Source organism: Mesitornis unicolor, unplaced genomic scaffold (assembly GCF_000695765.1).
Source record: "Mesitornis unicolor isolate BGI_N332 unplaced genomic scaffold, ASM69576v1 scaffold1815, whole genome shotgun sequence".
Lineage (NCBI taxonomy): Eukaryota > Metazoa > Chordata > Aves > Mesitornithiformes > Mesitornithidae > Mesitornis > Mesitornis unicolor.
The window spans coordinates 33,196-52,102 of NW_010187316.1; the positions used below are offsets into that span (position 1 = coordinate 33,196).

Consider the following 18,907-nt stretch of genomic DNA (forward strand, 5'->3'; position numbering starts at 1 on the left):
GACCTGGAATGTTTAAAGCTCAGATCCTCAAATATGTCAGGTATGTCTCCTATTGAAATCAATGGACACTCTACAGCTCTAGCATATGTATACCATATATCTCTACCAACTTTGACTGAAGTGTTGCATCCTACTTCACTCAGACCTAGATATGAGACCTGAGCTTGCTTTTCAGACAGTAGGAGAGGAAAAGAAGGCTTTCATTGAAATGACTGACTGAGTTGAGTCATACAGACATGCACTATTAGAGAAACAATGGAAGTTGGTTCTATTACATGGTGATCTGCAGGTTGTAGATATACTTTAGTGACTGGAACGTTCACTTTGGCTCATGTAACTGTGCTAAGAGATCTTTTGTTTTTTATTTTAACCCAAACCACTTTTATATAAAACAATGTTATCTATTCATGATCTCAAGTGCGGGTTGTGTTGTTGTTTTGTTTAAATAATTTTAAACACCAGTAGCTCTGGCTCAATTCATTGCACTTTAACAAAGGGTGTATGACAAGACTGATTAAGAAAACAAACCATACATACATGAACAGTGAGAGTTCATGTTACTCACAGCCAGAAATTACTTCTGTTCCAAATATTTTATTTTGTTTTACAAAACCCTTAGACTTATAGCTCCACATGGAAAACTAAGTGGTGAAAGTAGAGCTGATGCTAGCCATTTATACAGTGTTTTCTGTTTCTTTAATGGTTGGGCTTGTTGATGGCACATATAGATTGAAAAGTTCTGAAATACAAAAAATTCCATTTAAACAAGAATATTTATTTATTTATTTATCACTGTGAGGTTGGTCAACTGCTGGAACAAGTAGGGAGTTGAACTAGGTGATCTTCAAAGGCTCTTTAAGCCTCAACTATTCAGTGGTTCTGTAAAATAGAGATACAGTGAGATGCCTAAATCTATAGTCCTTAGACCAAACTTCTAGTGCTCCTCTAAAAACAGTAGTTTTCTGTAAATACTAAAATCTGTGAATCATTTTAATCAAGTCTATCATCATAGTTAAACTCTGTTGCACTCTTCTACTAACATCAAGTCAACCTTCATACAACAACTACCAAAATGTCCTTTATGCTGTATTTTAGACTTTGAAGAAAAACATTGCGCTTCTTCAGGAATCTGTGTGTGATCAACAGTTAGTACTTTGTATGCTGTTTTTCTGTTATCTTTAAAAACATTTTCTTGATAGCAGGATATCTGATTCTTAAGTGCTTATCTAATCTACTTACTCGTATTCTTCCTCTTCCTAAATTCACAGCTGTGCTTAGGCTACTGTAATACTTTGTCCCAGGATGTATTCTGAGGTCATAAATAAATGGTCAGTTCTGGATGACGCAACCTTCATTTGTGTGAATGACTCTTAGCCAAAATGGTTGTCTTTTAGAATAAATGGCAGCACAAGCATGGAAAACTGGCATCTTCAGAGACAGATTTGCAGTTTCCAGCAACTCTCATACCAAAGAACCCTGTCAAATCCTTAGAAATTTCAATATATTGAATGGTATTCTCCAAAGTGCTTTATAAATATCATCATCTTATTTGTAAGGGAACAATGAGCCTCTGGTAAACGGAATCTCGGACTGTAAATTCAATCCTTACCCAAAGATTGAGAAGTGTTGTGAAATGATATAACGCAGGCAGTTTAAGCAACATTGTTTTTCAGAATTTTGCTTTCTGGAATTCTTTTAAACAGGTTAAAAGATGGGCTACCTGCTGCTGAAAAGTGTGCCCGGTACATGGTTAAAGACTATTCATTAATCATCAAGGATGTTGCTGAGGAAGATGCTGGAAACTACACTATAATATTGAGCATACAGCAGTGGAACTTGTCTAAGAATCTTACAGTCACTCTTACAGTAAATGGTAAGTTTACAGCATGCTCCCACACTTCTCCTGAACATGTAAACACTAAATTTTCATTGAGCTAGATTTTCATTAATCTTGCACAGTTCAGGTCATTGTGGGTTTTCTTACTGACTTCCATGGACCCAAATCCAAGGCCCATATGCAGGGTAGCAGACCCATCTTGGGATCAGAAGATGCACCCTGGTTTTCATTAGAAGGATTTCTGTCTTCCATGGTCTCATACTTGTTCCTGTTGACTTAAATGTGTTACTATCTGCTTATCTGACTCATGCCTGCTATTTTTCTGTTGTCACCTGAGGATTTTTCTTATTACTCACCCTGCAGAAATGTAGTATTTTCACGACCAATGTAGTACATTGGGAATGAACTGATTTTAATTGCTTTCCAATTTTTACCCATTACAGTGAAACCCCAGATATATGAAAACGCTGTGTCATCATTCCCTGATCCCAATCTGTATTTACTGAACAGCAAACAAGTGCTGACATGCACAGTATATGGTATTCCTCAGCCTAAAATTACATGGATGTGGTATCCCTGTAGACAAAACCATTCTAAAACAAGGTAGGACAGCTTCCTTACTTCTATTTAGCATGTCTTCCCTTACTATTATATTTAAAAATTTACTTTCTCACAAGAATCAAGCTTGCCATGACCATTGCTTAGTTAATGGAGTTTGTATACTTTTATCAATGTTTTTTTTAGTAAGCGTGTAGGCACAATGCAGTTTTTTGTGCATCATTATTTGAAAATGGAAGGCAGAGTTGTTATTTTGTATTGCTACTTAGATTTATTTACAGTTCACTACTATTCATGCATGCAAGTTCCAGAGGCGATAATTGCTTTTTAATTTTTATGAGAGAAGCCTTGCAGACAATGTCATGGAAAGTTCACACACTTTCTCGTGGAGATTTACGTGCTTTCCTCCATGCAGAGTGATTTCGCTGTGTGGCTTCTTTTGAAATTCAACAGAAATAATTTTAAAGACTTCTTCCATTATGAAGGTCAAACCTTTCTTATGATATGTTGACTCATAGATTCAGTTCAGCAAGCCAAATGTGCCCAATATTCTCCAAATGATATTATAGCAGGGTAAAATTTAAATGGCACCATAGAAATTGACTTGATGCTGATATGGTGCTTAACTAATCCTCTTTTATATTTAAGCGTTCTTTTGAACTCCTTTTCTTACGATTACAAGTTTGTGTGTTGACTCATTTATCCAAAGCCCTTCCAGATTCATGTAATCCAATGCAATCTTAATGGTTACCATTCAACTTCCATCATGGCATTAACATTAAGCTACTATTGGAGGGTTCAAACATACAAGGTATTTGGATCACAGCACAAAGAAGATACTTAAAAACCTAACAAGAGTTTAGGAACCAACATTTTTCTCAGTTTCAGTTCATTAATCATTTTACATAGTATTTAACTTTAACACTTTCATATGATTGGGTTTTAGTGCCAGTCCAGCCAAACGTTTAAGCACATGCTTAACTGCAGGGTTCCAAGACACCCTATTCAATTAAATTAAATTCAATTAAATAGGACAAACACCTTATTTAAAATTAAGGGTGCTTATAACCTCTTTGTGATCAGTGAGAGTGGCCAGCACTTCCTAGAAGCACACATAGTTTTCCCAATTACATCTTGCTTTGGGATTATGCAAATGGCTGACTTTCTGTGCCCCTCTCACCGAGAGGTGGCACTAGCAATCTCTCTTTTTGCTGGAATAGGTATAACCTGAAATTCTACATTTTGAGGACAGGTAAGGGCTGTGTTGCTTCTGTCGTCTGTTACAAGTCATGAAATTCTGAGTAGTAATACATTTTTGCTTATAGGCACAAGATGCAAAGAAAAGAAATCACAGTATCTTTTAAGTAAAGAAACTCCATGAAAGGTGTACATGAAAATTTTCAATCTTTTAGTTTCTTTCAAGTGTTTATGCATCTATGCATGCTCTGGATTGAAATCACAGTGCGGCACTGATGAAACAGTTGGTTCTTCTTTGGGAGCTGGGGTGGTGCTCATCCATTGTCAAATATTTCCTTCTGTCAACAAGCATAGATCTGCACTGCAGCACAGAAGAGCATGTCATCAGAAATAGAAATTACTATCCTCAAGCAGGTGTTTAATTATGTGCTAAACTGTAGACTCAATTAAATGCTAATTAGAAGTGTGTTTGAGCAGGTGATCAAAGGAGAAATGTAACGATTTGAATCTGCTATTGGCTCTGTTACAAGGTTGTTTCCAGACTTGCTTCCAAGTTGCCTTCATAATTGTTCTGTGACAAGTCTCTTTAACCCCCTCCCCTTCCTTCTCCTTTAAACGCTCATTGAAGAAGTAGTCTGGAGAACACCATTCTTAATGCTTTGCATAAGAGGAGTGGAATGACTCCCTGTGAATAATACGATGTCAATTAACTATCGCAGAAAGACAGAAATACCTAAATAATTACATAGTCTCCTGCTCTGGAAAGGGAGCAGAGTGGACTACCTCAGCAGCTGGCATGGCTTGCTCAGGCTGATGTCTGTGCTAGTTCAGGTCTTTTCCCTAAAGAACTGGAAAACCCTTTATTCTCGCCTGTTTCACTGTACGTTCCTTTTTGTGTGAGGGGAGATTTGCCTAAACAGCAGATTTAAGGTGTGCACCTTGTGCAGTGGGTAAAAAATTTCTTATTCTGCCATTAGAGCATTTCCTTGGATTTACCTGCCCAATGTTAGGTTTCCAAGGCTAAAATGTTGCTTTATTTGTGCTCGGGTGATGTCTATTTCTGTGCACAAAGGTACCCTGTACCTTGATTTGATAAAACCACAGGGATTACCATTATTGGGTGTATGGCAGTAGGGACTTGCATCAGGTTTCTGGGTTCTGTGCCACAAGACAGAGCACACACTCCAAGTAAAAAGATGCTGTTGCTACAAAGACCTTGCAGTGCAGAGACCTGTTTGCTCCAAGATTTATATATATGCTTAACTTTACATCACTTGAGTGCTATCACTGCAAGCTGGGGAATAATGCGTAGTGTATAAATTAGGTATTTTTATTTTTGAAGGACTGTTCCCTATGGGCTCCTTGATAGAAACCGTTAGGTTGTCTGGCTGCTTCTTTCAGTTTCTATTCCAGACAGTATTTCTGTTTCAGAAATCTTAAAATATCTCAATGGATTCCATAGCTTTTAAATAAAATGCAGGTATATTTTTATGCTTTGTGGTTAGCACAATCAATTTACATAACTCTGCTCTACATGATTCAGGCCAGTAACAGGAGACCAGCCAAATTAAACAGTCTTCATGGTTTCCTGATAGTAAATGTAAAAAAAAATGCTGTAAAATTGCTCAACAAATTTGACTTTTTGGAATGTGGGAAGACCAACATCATTAAAATTCCTCATTCTTTATTTTCTGTTAAAATAACTTTGCTTAAATGAACAGTATTGCTATTAAATAATCCTTTGTTAGCTAGCTAGCTAACAATGCATAGGTGGAGAGGTTCACTTTCGATGTTCACTCTAGCAAGGAAACATAAACTAGTCAATAAAAACTGGGGCAAAAAGTAATGTTCTGGGGCTTTCTAAAGCTTTTGCAGAGCTAGTAAGTTTAGAGATGGTGGGTAAAAGACAGTAGAAGATGAAATAAGAATTGAAATAAAATACAACTTAAAAAAATAAAGATTAGTCTTTTTTTAAATGACTGAGAAACTTCTTTTCCAGTGCTTTGTACACATACATTCCCAGGCTGGGAACTCCCAGTTGCTCAGTGGATATAGCAGAAGACAGCCTGGGAGACACTTGTCCTTCAGTGTCCATCAGCATCCTTGGCCTCTTTTCTACCTCCCTGGAGTTGTTCATTCTGGCCTTATTTTTGCTCAGATTGGGTTGTCAGAAGAGGGGTAGCCAGGGGCAGGGCTTGCTGAGGGCCTCTGGAGCCAGCCAGGCTGGGATCCACCTAAAACTCATCAACTCTGAGCCTGCAGAACAAGCATCTGCACATTGGGAATGTGCTTGATCTTAATGGTTCTTGACCTGAATCTCTTCAACAGATTCATGTTTATCTTAAACTGGTCTGGCAGAAATTGCCGAGCAAGGCATGAGATACTGATATCGCTCTGTGGAAGCACTGGTTTCCTCAACAGTTGTGCAGTGTAATTCAGGGACAGTTTCTCTCTCTGAACATTTCCATGTGGGCAGTTCAAGAGAGATCATTGTGCTCTGCCCAAGGTTTGCCTGATCAGCCCTTCAGAAACTGCAAACAGATGCAAAGCTGAGATTTTTACCTTGGTTGTTCCAACTCTCCCATCACCTCGCTGCCTACCTCTCTCCTTGAGCTATCAGTTCTTTTTAGCCTCGAACCGAATATAAGATGATTATTTTGCAACCCTGGTATTATATTAGTCTGTAGTTTTTGTGCTTTTATTTTTCTCTGTGTGCATGTGCATGGGGGAGAGAGAAACAGGACAGTATTGTAGAGATGCCTTCATAAACAAAGTTACTGGAAAAACCAGTACCTGATTCTTTGCCCCCTTGACTCTAGTGTCAGAATATGAACTCCTTTTGGAGGTAAAACCACCTGAATGGTGGGATTGGGAATGAAGGGACTGAATACCTGAAATTGAGGACAGAAACCAGCAGCAGGGACCAGGGGCTGTGCAGCAATGCCTGAGCTGGTTCTGCTGCCAGAGAGACTATCTCAGGAAACCACTACATTTGTAGTGCCCTGATGTGCGTCCATGCTTCTTTGTGGAATCGCTACTCATTTAACACAGAGCGATGAGAAGGGAATATTACCTCCCTTCATAGCTTGTCTGCAGTGTGAAGATAGGGTCATGTGGATTATTTTTCTACAGAAATAGCTCTCCAGCACTGCCCAGGGAGGAAGAGGAGCATGACGTGGATCTCAGTGAGGCAAAACCAAGACCTTTTCCTTGAAAATTCTGCAGAGATACAGAAAGACAGAAACTACTGTAATGAAAGCGCAAGGCCAGACTCCCACCAGCTTCAGTGAAAGAAGAGGCGGGCCATGTGTGCATAGCAGTCTAATTGCATTTCTGCATTGTTTATGTCAGGGTATTAATAAGGGATTGAAAGCAGAATCATTAGGATGTACTCAGATAGATTATCAGGGGAAAACAGATTTGGAACATCAGTGAGGTATGTAAAATGAACAAGTAAAGAACAAATGTTAATTGTACTTAATTAGAAATGTACTGAACCACCCAAATTTAATTATTGGATGTCTGCAAACATTGATGCCCATTAGTTTGTCCACAGTGACTGTTTTTGTTCCCCATGCCACCTTCTATTTTCGGGAAGGGGAAGTCTGAATCCTTAGAGCTGGTAAAAGTAGGTCAGATGCCATTAATAAACAGGTAGTTCAGAAATGCCTTTGTTTAATTTGACATGTGGCCAGATCCTCAGCTCTAAATTCACACTGGGTAAGGATATGTCTGGTGGCCTTCATGCCTTCCACTCTCTATTACAAGAAAATCCTCTTACAGTGGTCTAGAAGTATAAAGGTACTTAAAATGGGTACATCAAAATATATGCTAGCTATTCTCATATTTTGCTGTGATTGGGGAAATAGATTAGCATAAATAAAAAATCAGACCCTGAGTTTTTCACATATCTTTCAAAAATCCAGAGTAACAGACATGAGTGTGCATTGTGGCAATGTGGATTGGCAGAGGATTAGAAGCCAAAAGAAAGGGAGAAGTGAAATAGCATCCGATCTGCCTCAGCCTGAACAAACAATTTGCTGAAGCATCTCATTCTGCATTTCCACTGTGAGCCAAAAGTCAGTGCTTGCTTGTGAACGCCTTCTAGCCTCTGAAAACAGCTAGTAAGACTGTATCCTTGTCCTCAGTCAGTATTTTGGTATTTTTAAATATTTTTTATTGCTTTACTTACAAAATACCATGTAAATCAGACCTGGCTTGATAAATACAAGCTATGCACTGAGTACATTTTGCCCCAGTCTGTCCTCAGAGTAACACACTGATGAATTTATTCTGCAAACTGTAAACGGTTTGGTTATGGGTCTTAGCTGAACCAGAAGCTTAAGCTTTCAAATTTTGATGTTGCTAGTTTTCAAATCACTTTAATTTAAAATTTCTCAAGTTTAATAGAACCTGTTTTAAAACAAAATGCATTGTGTTGCCCAAGTAACTTTTAGCCTAACACATAAGGGTCATGCCAGCAGTGGGGTATTATTGCTTGAACTTTTACTCACTGTGGTCCAGCCCATAGAAAACAAAGGGTGTGACAGGCTGTACGTGGGACTACACATCATGGACACATGCTGGCAGTGTCCAAGCCAGTGGGACGTCCCAGCCTGTAGCCAGAAACCTTGGCCAAAGGAAGGCACCAGGTCAAATTCTGTGTGTGCTTAGGAATGATTATGAATGGAATACTATTACTGGATCGAGTACACCTTTTACAAAAATATACAAACTTTAGTTAGCATCCTTTTTCCTTTTACGTGTATGCCTTTCAAAAAGCATTTGCAGAAGGCTTTGAACAGACTCAACTTATGAGGTAAGATCATGCTCAGAAAAATATATTCAGTTAAAAAATAGAAAACAGAGGTTAAGAGGGAACACCCAGTTCTTGCAGATACATAGAGATGCAACCAGTGAAGTTTCTCAGGAGCTGGTGCTGGCGTCTGTACTTGTCAACATGTTCAGAAATAACCTGGAAAAGGTGGTAAGGAGGTGACAGAGTTTACTGATGATACAAAGTTATTCAGATTTGTAAGGATGAGGAATGATTGTGAAGAAATGCTGGACTATATGAATGTGGGTATGTGAGTGGTAAAGTGGCAGATAAAATTCACTGAAGATAAATGTGCGTGATGTACATAGGAAAAAACAATCAGACTTTCACATGTAGAATATAAGTGTAAAAAGGCTCTACATGTAAAAAGGCTGTGACTGATCATTACTACCATGAAGAGATGTTGGTAATACATATATATCACATGCATGGGTTTGTGAAAATGACCACAGTTATGAGCAGCTCAAAAAGAAAATCAAGTGTTAGGAATTACCAGGAAAGAAATAAAGAACAAAATAGAGAACACTATGACAACTCCACATCAATCCATGGATTACTGACATTTTTTTATACTGGCATTTCTGATTCTTTCATCTCAAAGGATACAGCCAAACTGAGAGGCACACCAGGAGGGGCAACAAAAAAGATCAAAGGAGATTCAGGGAATGAGAGGAATGTGTGAGGGATGAGTGAGGAGAGAGGTCAAGGCTCTGCAGGCTGAGTAAGAGGTGGCTTGGGGGCTACATGATAGAGATCTGCAGACTTGTGAAGGACACTCATGTCTGAGGATCAGTTGTGTATGGCTTTTCCAGTTCAAGAAGTAGAGGCCATTAGTGAAGCCAGGAGGAGTGCAATTCGTTCAGAATTTCGTTCAGAAAAAGGGGATGGATATGCATGCAGTGGGTAGCAGATCTGTGAAACTTCTTGCCAGGGAAATTGGGGTTTTGAAAAACTTGCACAAACCCTTGGAGGAGAAATCCACTGAAATGGCCTCCATTGAAGGAAGCTCTTGAGCTGATAATAATTGGTGACTGGGGGAGTATTAGGAGGAAGTATCTGAAATTAGTCCTGCTCTTACTCATCTCCAACCATCTGCTTATGGTCATTGTTGAGACAGGATATGGGGTAGATGGATCCTTGGTCTTATGTCCACATCTGTCAGTATTTTCTCTTCCTGTTTTCCTTATAATTAACTCCTCTCTCTCCTTAAAAATGTTTCCCTCCATTCTTTCTCATTCCTTCCTTGTTTTCTGCCTGCACTTCCAGTCCTTCACTCCAGTCAGCCCAGAGTTACCTTCAGACCTGTGCTTGCAGTGAAGCTGAAAACAAACCATCTTGAAAAACACCACCTTAATGCAGCAATAGCGCTTTTATCTGCTCTGCTGATCACTGGAAAATGAAAAGGGGTATTAGTTGTGCTTCCAGCTTGTCAGCAAGACAGGGAGTCTTAGGGACTGTGTAAATAGATTCATAAATAATTCCTCCTTTCTACAGCCAAGACAATCCAGGCAGGACAGCAAAGAAAAGGGAATTTCAGGATTATGAGAAGGAAGGTGTTGGGAATACCTGGGTCTTGGAAGGTTGTAGATGTGAGATTATGCTTAGAAGTTGAGTGGGCTGTTAGGATTGACTTTTGCATGGAAAATAACTTATGCTGGAAAGGTCTGAACAGTATCTTCAACTTCATATATGGGGAACTTATTTCAAAGCAGAAAATACAGCGTAAGAGTGGACATTGTATGTAGAGGTTTCATGGTCTTTCTCTTTAGGTTTCTGACTTCTCAACCACATCAGAAAACACTTCTTCCTTTCAGCACAACACAGACTATTAAAATCAAGCACTTTTTTCCAGCGTGATGTTCTAGGTGCTTGTGGAAACCTCATCCTTTGTGTGGTAAATCTGTAGTTTCAGCCACCATCCTGCTCCTCTGTGGAGGACATGTTTGGTGCTGCCGGAGAGAGAAAGTGAACGCTGAGTCAGTGACCGCATGGGAGATGAGAGTGACTACAGTCCAGCAAAGGAGGGAAAGGTGGTGGGCAAGAAGGAAGGAAGAAAGGATTGTCTGAAATGTGATGGTATTCTGTGTCCATTAAGAATGCTAAGCTGTGTGAAGCAGGAAATTGAGGGACAAGAAGCAAAGTATAATTATCTTATAACCAACTCAAGGTGAGAAAATTTCAGGTCAACTCAGGATGTGCAAACAATTGAAAAATTACTTTCAAACACTGTTATGTTCCCTGATAGCCAGGGGTATCAAGTACTGAAAAAGAGGTTGAAAGTAAAATGAGTTTTTTGGTGACCCTCAGCCTCAGTCATCTGCATTTTTTGTTGTCCATAGCTGGAGTTGCAGGGTGCTCAGGTGTGCAGGTGTAGAAGTGTTGAGGTTTTTTTCTTGTTGAAATGTGAGCATGGGCAGATGAAGGGTTGATCTTACTGTTTCTTTTTAGATAGTTCAGATCAATCAGGTTTCTGTGATAACATACTGGAGTAGTTCAGGGCAAGCCATTATATTTGGAAAGAAAGACTGTGAAAGGGACACACTATCCATTTAGCTGGTTGCATGCACATAATAGCAGGAAAGGCAATGTGCAGCTGTTAAATGCTTTCTTTTTCCATAGAGCTATGGTGATATGCAGCAAGACCATGAATGCCATATACCCTGCTGTTTTCAAAGATGCTCACCAGGAGGATGAGGCATTCAAGATATCAGGGATCTCCCCTAGAGAATGTGCTATCCCTCTAAGTGTCCCCCTCAATGGGGTCACAGAGCATCCTACAAAAGAGAAAACAACTCAAACTTCACTCTGGAAACTGTGCAGTGCACTAGGGCCCCAACCCAGCCTAATGTATTGATGCCAGTGAGAAATCCTCCAGCCACCCTGCAGCTCAGCAGTGAATAAATTCTCAGCATATCTGATAGTGTCCTTGACCACAAGTTGCTCCCACTCTGGAGATGGAGGTTAAAGAGTGGCGATGGATAGTTGATGCTCTCTCTGGTGCTATCCCATCGGTTCTTGATGGGCAAGTGTTGACATTGTACTGGGCAGTAGTAGGAACCACTGACAGTGAGAGCAGAGGGGTGAAGGGCTGATGAATGAGACAGGGGAGGAGCCTGCACTGCTCTCAGGGCAGCTTGTTTGACATGTCTTGCTAAGCTCCTAAATAAATATAAATAAACTACAATACATTATGTAAACTATATCAAGCTTCTACTATTTGTAGATTTCCACCTAGCCCTACTAACCCACATACTCTGTGTGAGTGTGTGTATCAGGGAAGGTGCTTAGGATGAACTCCCAGCTGGCTGCAGCTTTGCCACCAAAGGCGGTGGGGCCATCATTTTGACCTCTAGCCAATTATTTTTGATCTAGAGCAAGAATGCTTAGACCACAGCTACTAAAGGACAAGCACATTATAGTGTTATAGCCAAAGCTTGTGGAGCACGCTGGCAGGGGGCCAGCACACGTTCTCCCCCTCTACTCCCATTAAGCACGTTTCACAACCTATACATGCTCCCTGCAACTATTTTCCCTCTCTGCTTCCTGCCTCAAATCAACTCAGTATTCCCCAGGATGCGTGGCTTCGCCAGGTCCACAATACCAATTGCATGGTGCTGGATGCTGAGGCACGGAGCAGGCAAGGCCCATCTCATTCAGATTTTTTGATAACTTCCCAGTGGAAAACAGTTCCTATATCTTCTTTACAATTCCAGGAATTTCCAGAGTTCCTGTCTTGAAATTAGTGTCGTCACCACCGCCTCTTGAAAGATGTGAGTCAGCCCAACTTGAATTTATAAGAATAACATTGCCCTGATGCTGCTAGAAATTGACTGCTGTCCTAAAAAAGGATAGATGCTGAGAAAAATACTGTGCCTGCCATTAATCATTCTTAAAAATGGTCACCATCAGTGACAGGATGGCTTCCTCTTGTTCCTAGTACTAGTGCAATTGCCAAATACTACCTTGGTAAATAAGAATGTGATTGAGGCTGCCAGTGGCTTTGCCAAGAGGAATGCTTAGAGAATTTAATAGGGAGTTACAGGAGGGAAAGGTTGCAATGGCCTCTGGCATTACAAGGAGGGTTTGGCAGGGAGGAGGAGGGAAGATAGGAGATGAGTATTTTTCCAGCTGATGATGATCGAGGTTCCTCTGCTGATATTTTTCACTGTACTGCTTGAACTCCAAGTTGTAGGTCTGTCTCAAGGATGGAGAAGAAGATGTGTCTGGACACAATCTTGGTCTAGGGCTTTCCTTTAGGACTGTCTGTCCTACAGAGAATCAAACCTCTCCTGTGAAGAAGTAGACAAATCCTTTACCTCAGCTCCTATGCCCCACTATAAATCACTGGGGTGACAACAAAACCACTTTTCTGAGATTGGTAGTTTCATAGGCAGGACTTTAGTTTTGGAGTGGGTTTGTAGTTTGATTTCAGTGGAATACACCAAGATGACATGAAGTACACTCTTACCCTGGAAACTTTTCCCTGTCGATAGTTATAAATATACCACACTATTGTACTTGGCATGCTGTATGCTAATAGAGGTGAGGGCTCTGAAACTCATTAGGAAAGGGAGCGGGCTGTGGAGCAGAGTGAGGACAGTGTGAAGCTAAGGTTGATAACCATGGCCTTGTCCAGAATAGGCCATGGGAGTTTTCTTATCTTACTTTGGCAGGAGGTGCTGCTAGCTTCCTGTGCGAAATCAGGAGCATATGCTGCTTTCCTCTTGTTGTTTGGCTTCCTCCACTACACAAGACGGTTCCCAGCACTGTGATTATCTTTGCATCTTCAAACATGGCACACTCTACTTCCTCAAGGGCTTGATGTATTCTTGAGAAGTGGGCTGGCTCCCCTCCCCCAGGCCTCTTCTCCAGGGCCCCCGCCGGTGCCAGCTCCGCACATCACAGACCTTTTACAAAGCTGAACTTACTTCTGGTTGCATAAACCTCCTCCCAGCCCTTCCAAAGAAGTGTAAATTCCCGTAGGTAAGGTAGGCAAGCAGGTCTGCCACCGAATCTTGCCCGGCACTGCAGGCAGCATGTGCTGCCTGCTTTCCCCCAGCACCAGCACAGCCGCTCTCACCCCCCCCTTCCCTTGAAACCTGCAGGACGGCTAACATCTTCTGGTTTTACCAAGGAATTGCTTATTTCTCAGGGTGTCAACAGCAAGGATGAAGTGTGCCTGTGCATGCAGGTGTGTGTGTGTGTGTGTGAGCAGACAATGCACATGGAAGCACACACACAGGCATATGAAAAAAACTACTTACGGGCTGAGAAACCTGATTACTCTGCTTCTCCCAGTGCTCGGCTGAGACTTCAGGGTCTGATTACCTTGCTCTGAGATTGCATAATGTTCATAAACATACATTTGTACACACAACCTCTTAGCATTTATTCTATAGGATCTCTACATGTGCATAGTTGCACCCACAAAGTAGGGACGTGAAAGCGTTTGTGGGGAAGCAGGTGCTTTCCTTGAAGTGCTTGGAAATGTGCTGGCAGATATTAGCTTGTTTATCAGTCTCTGTGCACGCTGTGTGCTTTTTCATTAACCTGGCGGTAACCCTGCTATAAGCTTTCCTGAAGATGCAAAGCAATGAGGCTCATCCCACAACAAAACATTTCAGGAATTCACACACTCCAGAGATATCTGGAGTAAGGTTCAGATATCCAAAATTCAGTGGGATTTCCCTGCAAACACAGGCAGATCTTTTTACCAATGGGATACCCTGGCTATTTTACTGAGTGGATAGTTTGAACTTGCAGTTTTTTTAAAAATGCGTAGCTGATGTTATCTGAGGCCACATGCAACAAAGCATCAATTGAATTAACGGGAAAATGATTGTGTATTTTGGTCCCAGTTGAAGTAAATTTTTATATTTTCATTTTTCTCTCTTTCCAAGCATCTGTACTTAACACAAACATTTGGTTTGATGACTACATCTATGTCCAGTGGAGCCTTTTCTCTTTCTGTTACAAAATGCCTGTTGTTACAAGCTGAAGCCAGATTAGGGGGCAGGAGTCTTAATTACTCCCATTTGTCCCTTCCCCATCTCTACCCGATGCTGTTGGCTTAAGCAGTGGGACCACTGGCAGCAGAAAGAGGAAGAATGACTGAGTACTAATGCAAGTAACCAGCTCAGGAGACCAGAGGTGGCTCATGTTCTGTGTCCCTAAGCTGTGTTAGTGTATTTGCGGTTAAAGTGAGAACATTTGGCAGCTGAGGAGAGAAAGCATCTGGTTCTGCATCCAAAGGGATGAGTCTGAGTCTTGTCCTAGGCTTTGCTTGGCAGCCGCACTGCAACTGATTTGTAAACATTTGCTGATCCAGCAGACCGTGGAGCCAAAGTGGCGTGTACGACTGTGCTTGTATCTCCTGCTGGGTACCGTGGGCTGGTGGATAATGTATTCTCAGCTTGATTGTGACTCCTTTTTTATTAGAACCATGGAGGACAGCTATAAAGTGTATTTAATTTTATACTATAATTGCATTAACATTGTAATTGGTGATTACAATGGCGATAGTATGGTATGTGAAATAAGTGGAGTTCACATATGTGCCTCCAGGGCTAATATTTCATCTGGTGTTTTACATGTGTTTTTCTTGTTGTTGTGATGTTATTGTAATTATGATGGTAGTTTGTATTATGGTATTAATGAGTAATCAGCACCCCATTGTGCTAAGCATTAACAAAGACATAACTCTCATCCCTAAGACATTGCAACCTAAATATATATACAGTCTCTTTCAAGGAATTGTGAGAAAGAGTATAATAATAACAACTAAGCCTGAAGGCTCCAGAGCTGCAAGAAAGGAGATTGGAGATGTCTTTCAGAGATGCACAAGCATTTCCTGAATATGCATTGTACCTGCTTCCTGTCCTTTACCAGAATATATGTCTCAGTAAGGTCTTTTATAGTAAAGAGCACGAATTTTCAACACTGTAATGAAACACCATAAATTCATTCAATGAGGAATGGAAAAAAATTTAAAAATTACTTTTTTACTATGGATGAAGTGAGATTTTGGGCTCTCATTCTGTCTTCCTGTACAGAGATTGCCCAAAATATCCAGTCAAAAAAGCATGCCTTTGATACAGCCATTTTGTGTGCCTACAATACTGGCATCATGAAATAAGTTCTGATATCTGCTATGGCATGGAAATGCTATTGGCTTACCAACATTATCATGTCTTCTGTGTTCTAATCCTGTTACAAAACCAGACTTCTTAAAGTGTTAAATGTGCAAAGTAAATGACCTACCTTTCTGAAAAAATTTTAACCATTTTTTCCTATCTGAATGTGTCAACTGTCTTAGTGCAGCTGTATTTCATCCACCCTGGCCTCAACAGTAATGTATTAGAAGTTGGCTTTTAAACAGGAGTCTAGAAGAAATGTCTGTGGACAGGGTTTTCTTTCCATACTATTGCTCTTTGTATTTTCTTTTGCATGAATGACAATGGCCTGCTCCTGGTTTTTTGGCTTTTTCAGCTCATTGAGCCTCTCATTGCATGTTAAGATATTTGAGCAGACAGTCATGTATTTGTGCTAATAGTTACAGCCCAAGTTAGTTTACATATCATCATTTCTTTACGCTGTAATATCTGCTAAGACACTGGCCAGTTTGATGCAAAGCTGTGCAATTAAAAACAAGCATGTAAAGTTAGAGTACCATTGATATTATAAACAACACAAAGTTTAAGCAAGCTGCATGGTTAACTGGAGGGAAATGAACCTCATTCTTTGGTCAGGATCGCATCACATGCCGTTATCCAGTCACTGGGCTTTAAAGGTCATTTCTTCAGACAACTGATACACATGTCAGAAATATTTGATTACAGATACTACAGTCATTATCCTTCAGATTCATGGAAGATCAAAGGAAGATACGATATTTGATAAAGCTTGGCCCTGCTGAAGGGTTTAAGCTCTGCTGTTGAAGCTGAAATTGAACAAGCAACAACTAAATATTGGATGAAAAGCAAAACTAGATATCCTCAAAGAAGAGTAGGGACAGACAATATTCAAGAAGCATTCCAATGTGTTTATTTCCATGTGTACCAGATTAGGCTTTGGGAAACAAATTAGCTCTACCATGACCACACCTGAATGTTCTGATTACAAGCCAATTTTGTTACATAAGGCAAAAACATTTTTTTTCCCTGAGATTTCCATTCATTAACATGACTTTGATTTTTTTTCAGATTAAATGAACATTTAAATCCCTTTGGCAATTAGTATAGTTTTGTTTAATTTAATTTTGCTAATCTTCAGGGTTATTTTTATTTTTACTATATGTCTTGTAGATATCAAACCCCAGTATTGTTATTTTGCCATTTTGTAAACTGAACTAAGGAAGACATTCAGAAATGAGAACTTTCGTCATTTTTCATGATAACTAAAAAAGAACGTGCACATAGTGAAATGACATCCAACACATTATGAAATGGATCTTGAAACAAATACTACTTGTCTCGAATTTAAGTCTGAAAATCATATGAACTCATGTTTGAAGACAAGCCTGAAACCAGGGGCATTGGAAATGGGATGTTGGTCTTGCACAGCCCTATAATTAGAATCAGATTGTAAATTCAGACCTCCCAGGCACAGTGGGTTAACTGTTAACACTGACTCCGGAGAGCTAATATTCCAGGAGGGGCTGTGGAAGTGGATCCCATCATCAGCTTCTGAACCTCAAGATTTTATGAAAAGTAACTATAGTTGCCTGATCATCACAGAACCTGTGGTTTCCCTGACTGATCAATGTTTCCAGAAGAGTTGTTTTTCTTATGTGTTGAATGTTTCAGTCTGTCACCAGATCAATAAAACTTCAATTTTTGTTGTCTTCAGGCATGGCTTTTGCTCTTATACCGAAGGATCTTTCATCTTGAAAGCTGGCAGCAACATAGGAAACAGAATCCAAAGCATCACTGAGCGAACAGCTGTAATAGAGGGCAAAAATAAGGTATGAATCCTAGGAGCAGATAACCTTTCTGTGTGACAGCATTCATTGAAAAGACACTGTAAGATGCTATCAAGGTAACAGTGAAGAAGCTGGTATTTTTATATTGTTCAGATTTGAAGAACTGCATATATGCAAACAAATTTCATACTTGGTATTTATCTGCTGTGGTGTAGAGATGCACTTATTTCTGCATGCAGTCATATTAAGAAAAGAGATGTGCCAGAAAGGTGTATCAGTGGGATTCACCATAGGTTATTGCTTAGAGCTGGTCTGTAGTATCTTGGGGCACCTCAAGAGCACAAAGACAGGGTTCCAGGACATCTTTGCTTCATTTTGTGACATTGCACAATTTCCTGTTGGTTTTTTTTTTCCTATGAGAATTAAACAGTTTACTCTCATTAGAGAGTTTATTCACAGATGTGGTCCTAGGTTATTAGATAGCCAGGTCTTTTATTGCTATAAAAATTAAAGGGCCAGATTTATCCAGATAACACTTGAAGAGAGAACTCAGTCAGAAACAGTATGGTGGGATTCATCCCAGCTGCACTAACTGCCTAAATGTGTCTAGTCCAAGTCAAGGATTGCTTTTTGGACCATGGGGTGATGCAGGCACTTCTGGAGCATGAGAAAGCCTGTCATCTGTTGGTGTCTAATGTGGGAGAGAAAGCCCATTAGATTAATTTGCCAAGGAGCATGGAGGATTCTCCATCAGTCAAAACCTTAAAATCAAGATGTTTTCCTAAATAATGCCCTAGATCAAATGCACTTTCCTGGGTGAAATGAGCTTGATTTGGTGTGGCTGGAAAGCCTGCACTATGGAGGAGGTCAAGCGAAGATGCACAATGCCATGCCACTGTCACAGCGTCTGGTTTCACAGACTAGTTTGATTTGTGGCAGTAATAGCTGAAGAGATTACAAATTTTAAAGCCTGCCTTATTCTAGGCTTGTTATTTCTAGGAACACTGAAATGATTTTTTTTTTTATTCTAAGGGCGCCAGGGATATAGATCTTCTTTCCTTGATCACTGCCTTCAGTTTTACACATGTGAAAATGTGTATAAACTGTAATTATTCTCATGTTAGGGCCCTTTCACACAGCACAAAATAAATAGGGCTTTACATGCAGCCAAGAATCAGGCCTGGGACTGCATTTTCTCCTGCTGTTGTATTATTTAGAAAGTACTACAGGTGTTCATGGCATCATTCCAGTGCATGGGAACGGACTGGATCCTACTGAGGCATTTGCTCTATTTAGCTAGCCACTTCTACGTGCCTAAAGATCAAGGCAAAGATGGGAGCAAACAGCTTCCTAGAGGAAACTATCATACAAAATCACATGAAAAATGAGGCTTGAGGAGGGATTTGAAGGAGGAAAGGGAAATAACTTCAGGCACAGAAAGGCACAGTCTATTCCAAAGGGAGAATGATGAACAAAAGATTATGAGAACCAGTTATTTTCCAGAAGGCATCTAGCCATGCTATGGGTGAAGTCCTACCTACTCACAGGGTGCAAAAGA

At 40.2% G+C, this 18,907-nt stretch overlaps 1 protein-coding gene across 1 annotated transcript in view; it reads left to right on the forward strand.

The window, feature by feature from the left end:
- FLT1 (fms-related tyrosine kinase 1) overlaps positions 1-18,907 on the forward strand; it is a gene marked incomplete at both ends in the record, with an annotated part of 69,402 nt that overhangs the window by 19,408 nt on the left and 31,087 nt on the right. Inside the window, 3 exons of the mRNA XM_010185381.1 lie at positions 1,704-1,873; positions 2,281-2,440; positions 17,277-17,391. Coding sequence (XP_010183683.1) covers positions 1,704-1,873; positions 2,281-2,440; positions 17,277-17,391 — 445 coding nt within the window. The remainder of the gene's footprint in view (positions 1-1,703; positions 1,874-2,280; positions 2,441-17,276; positions 17,392-18,907) is intronic.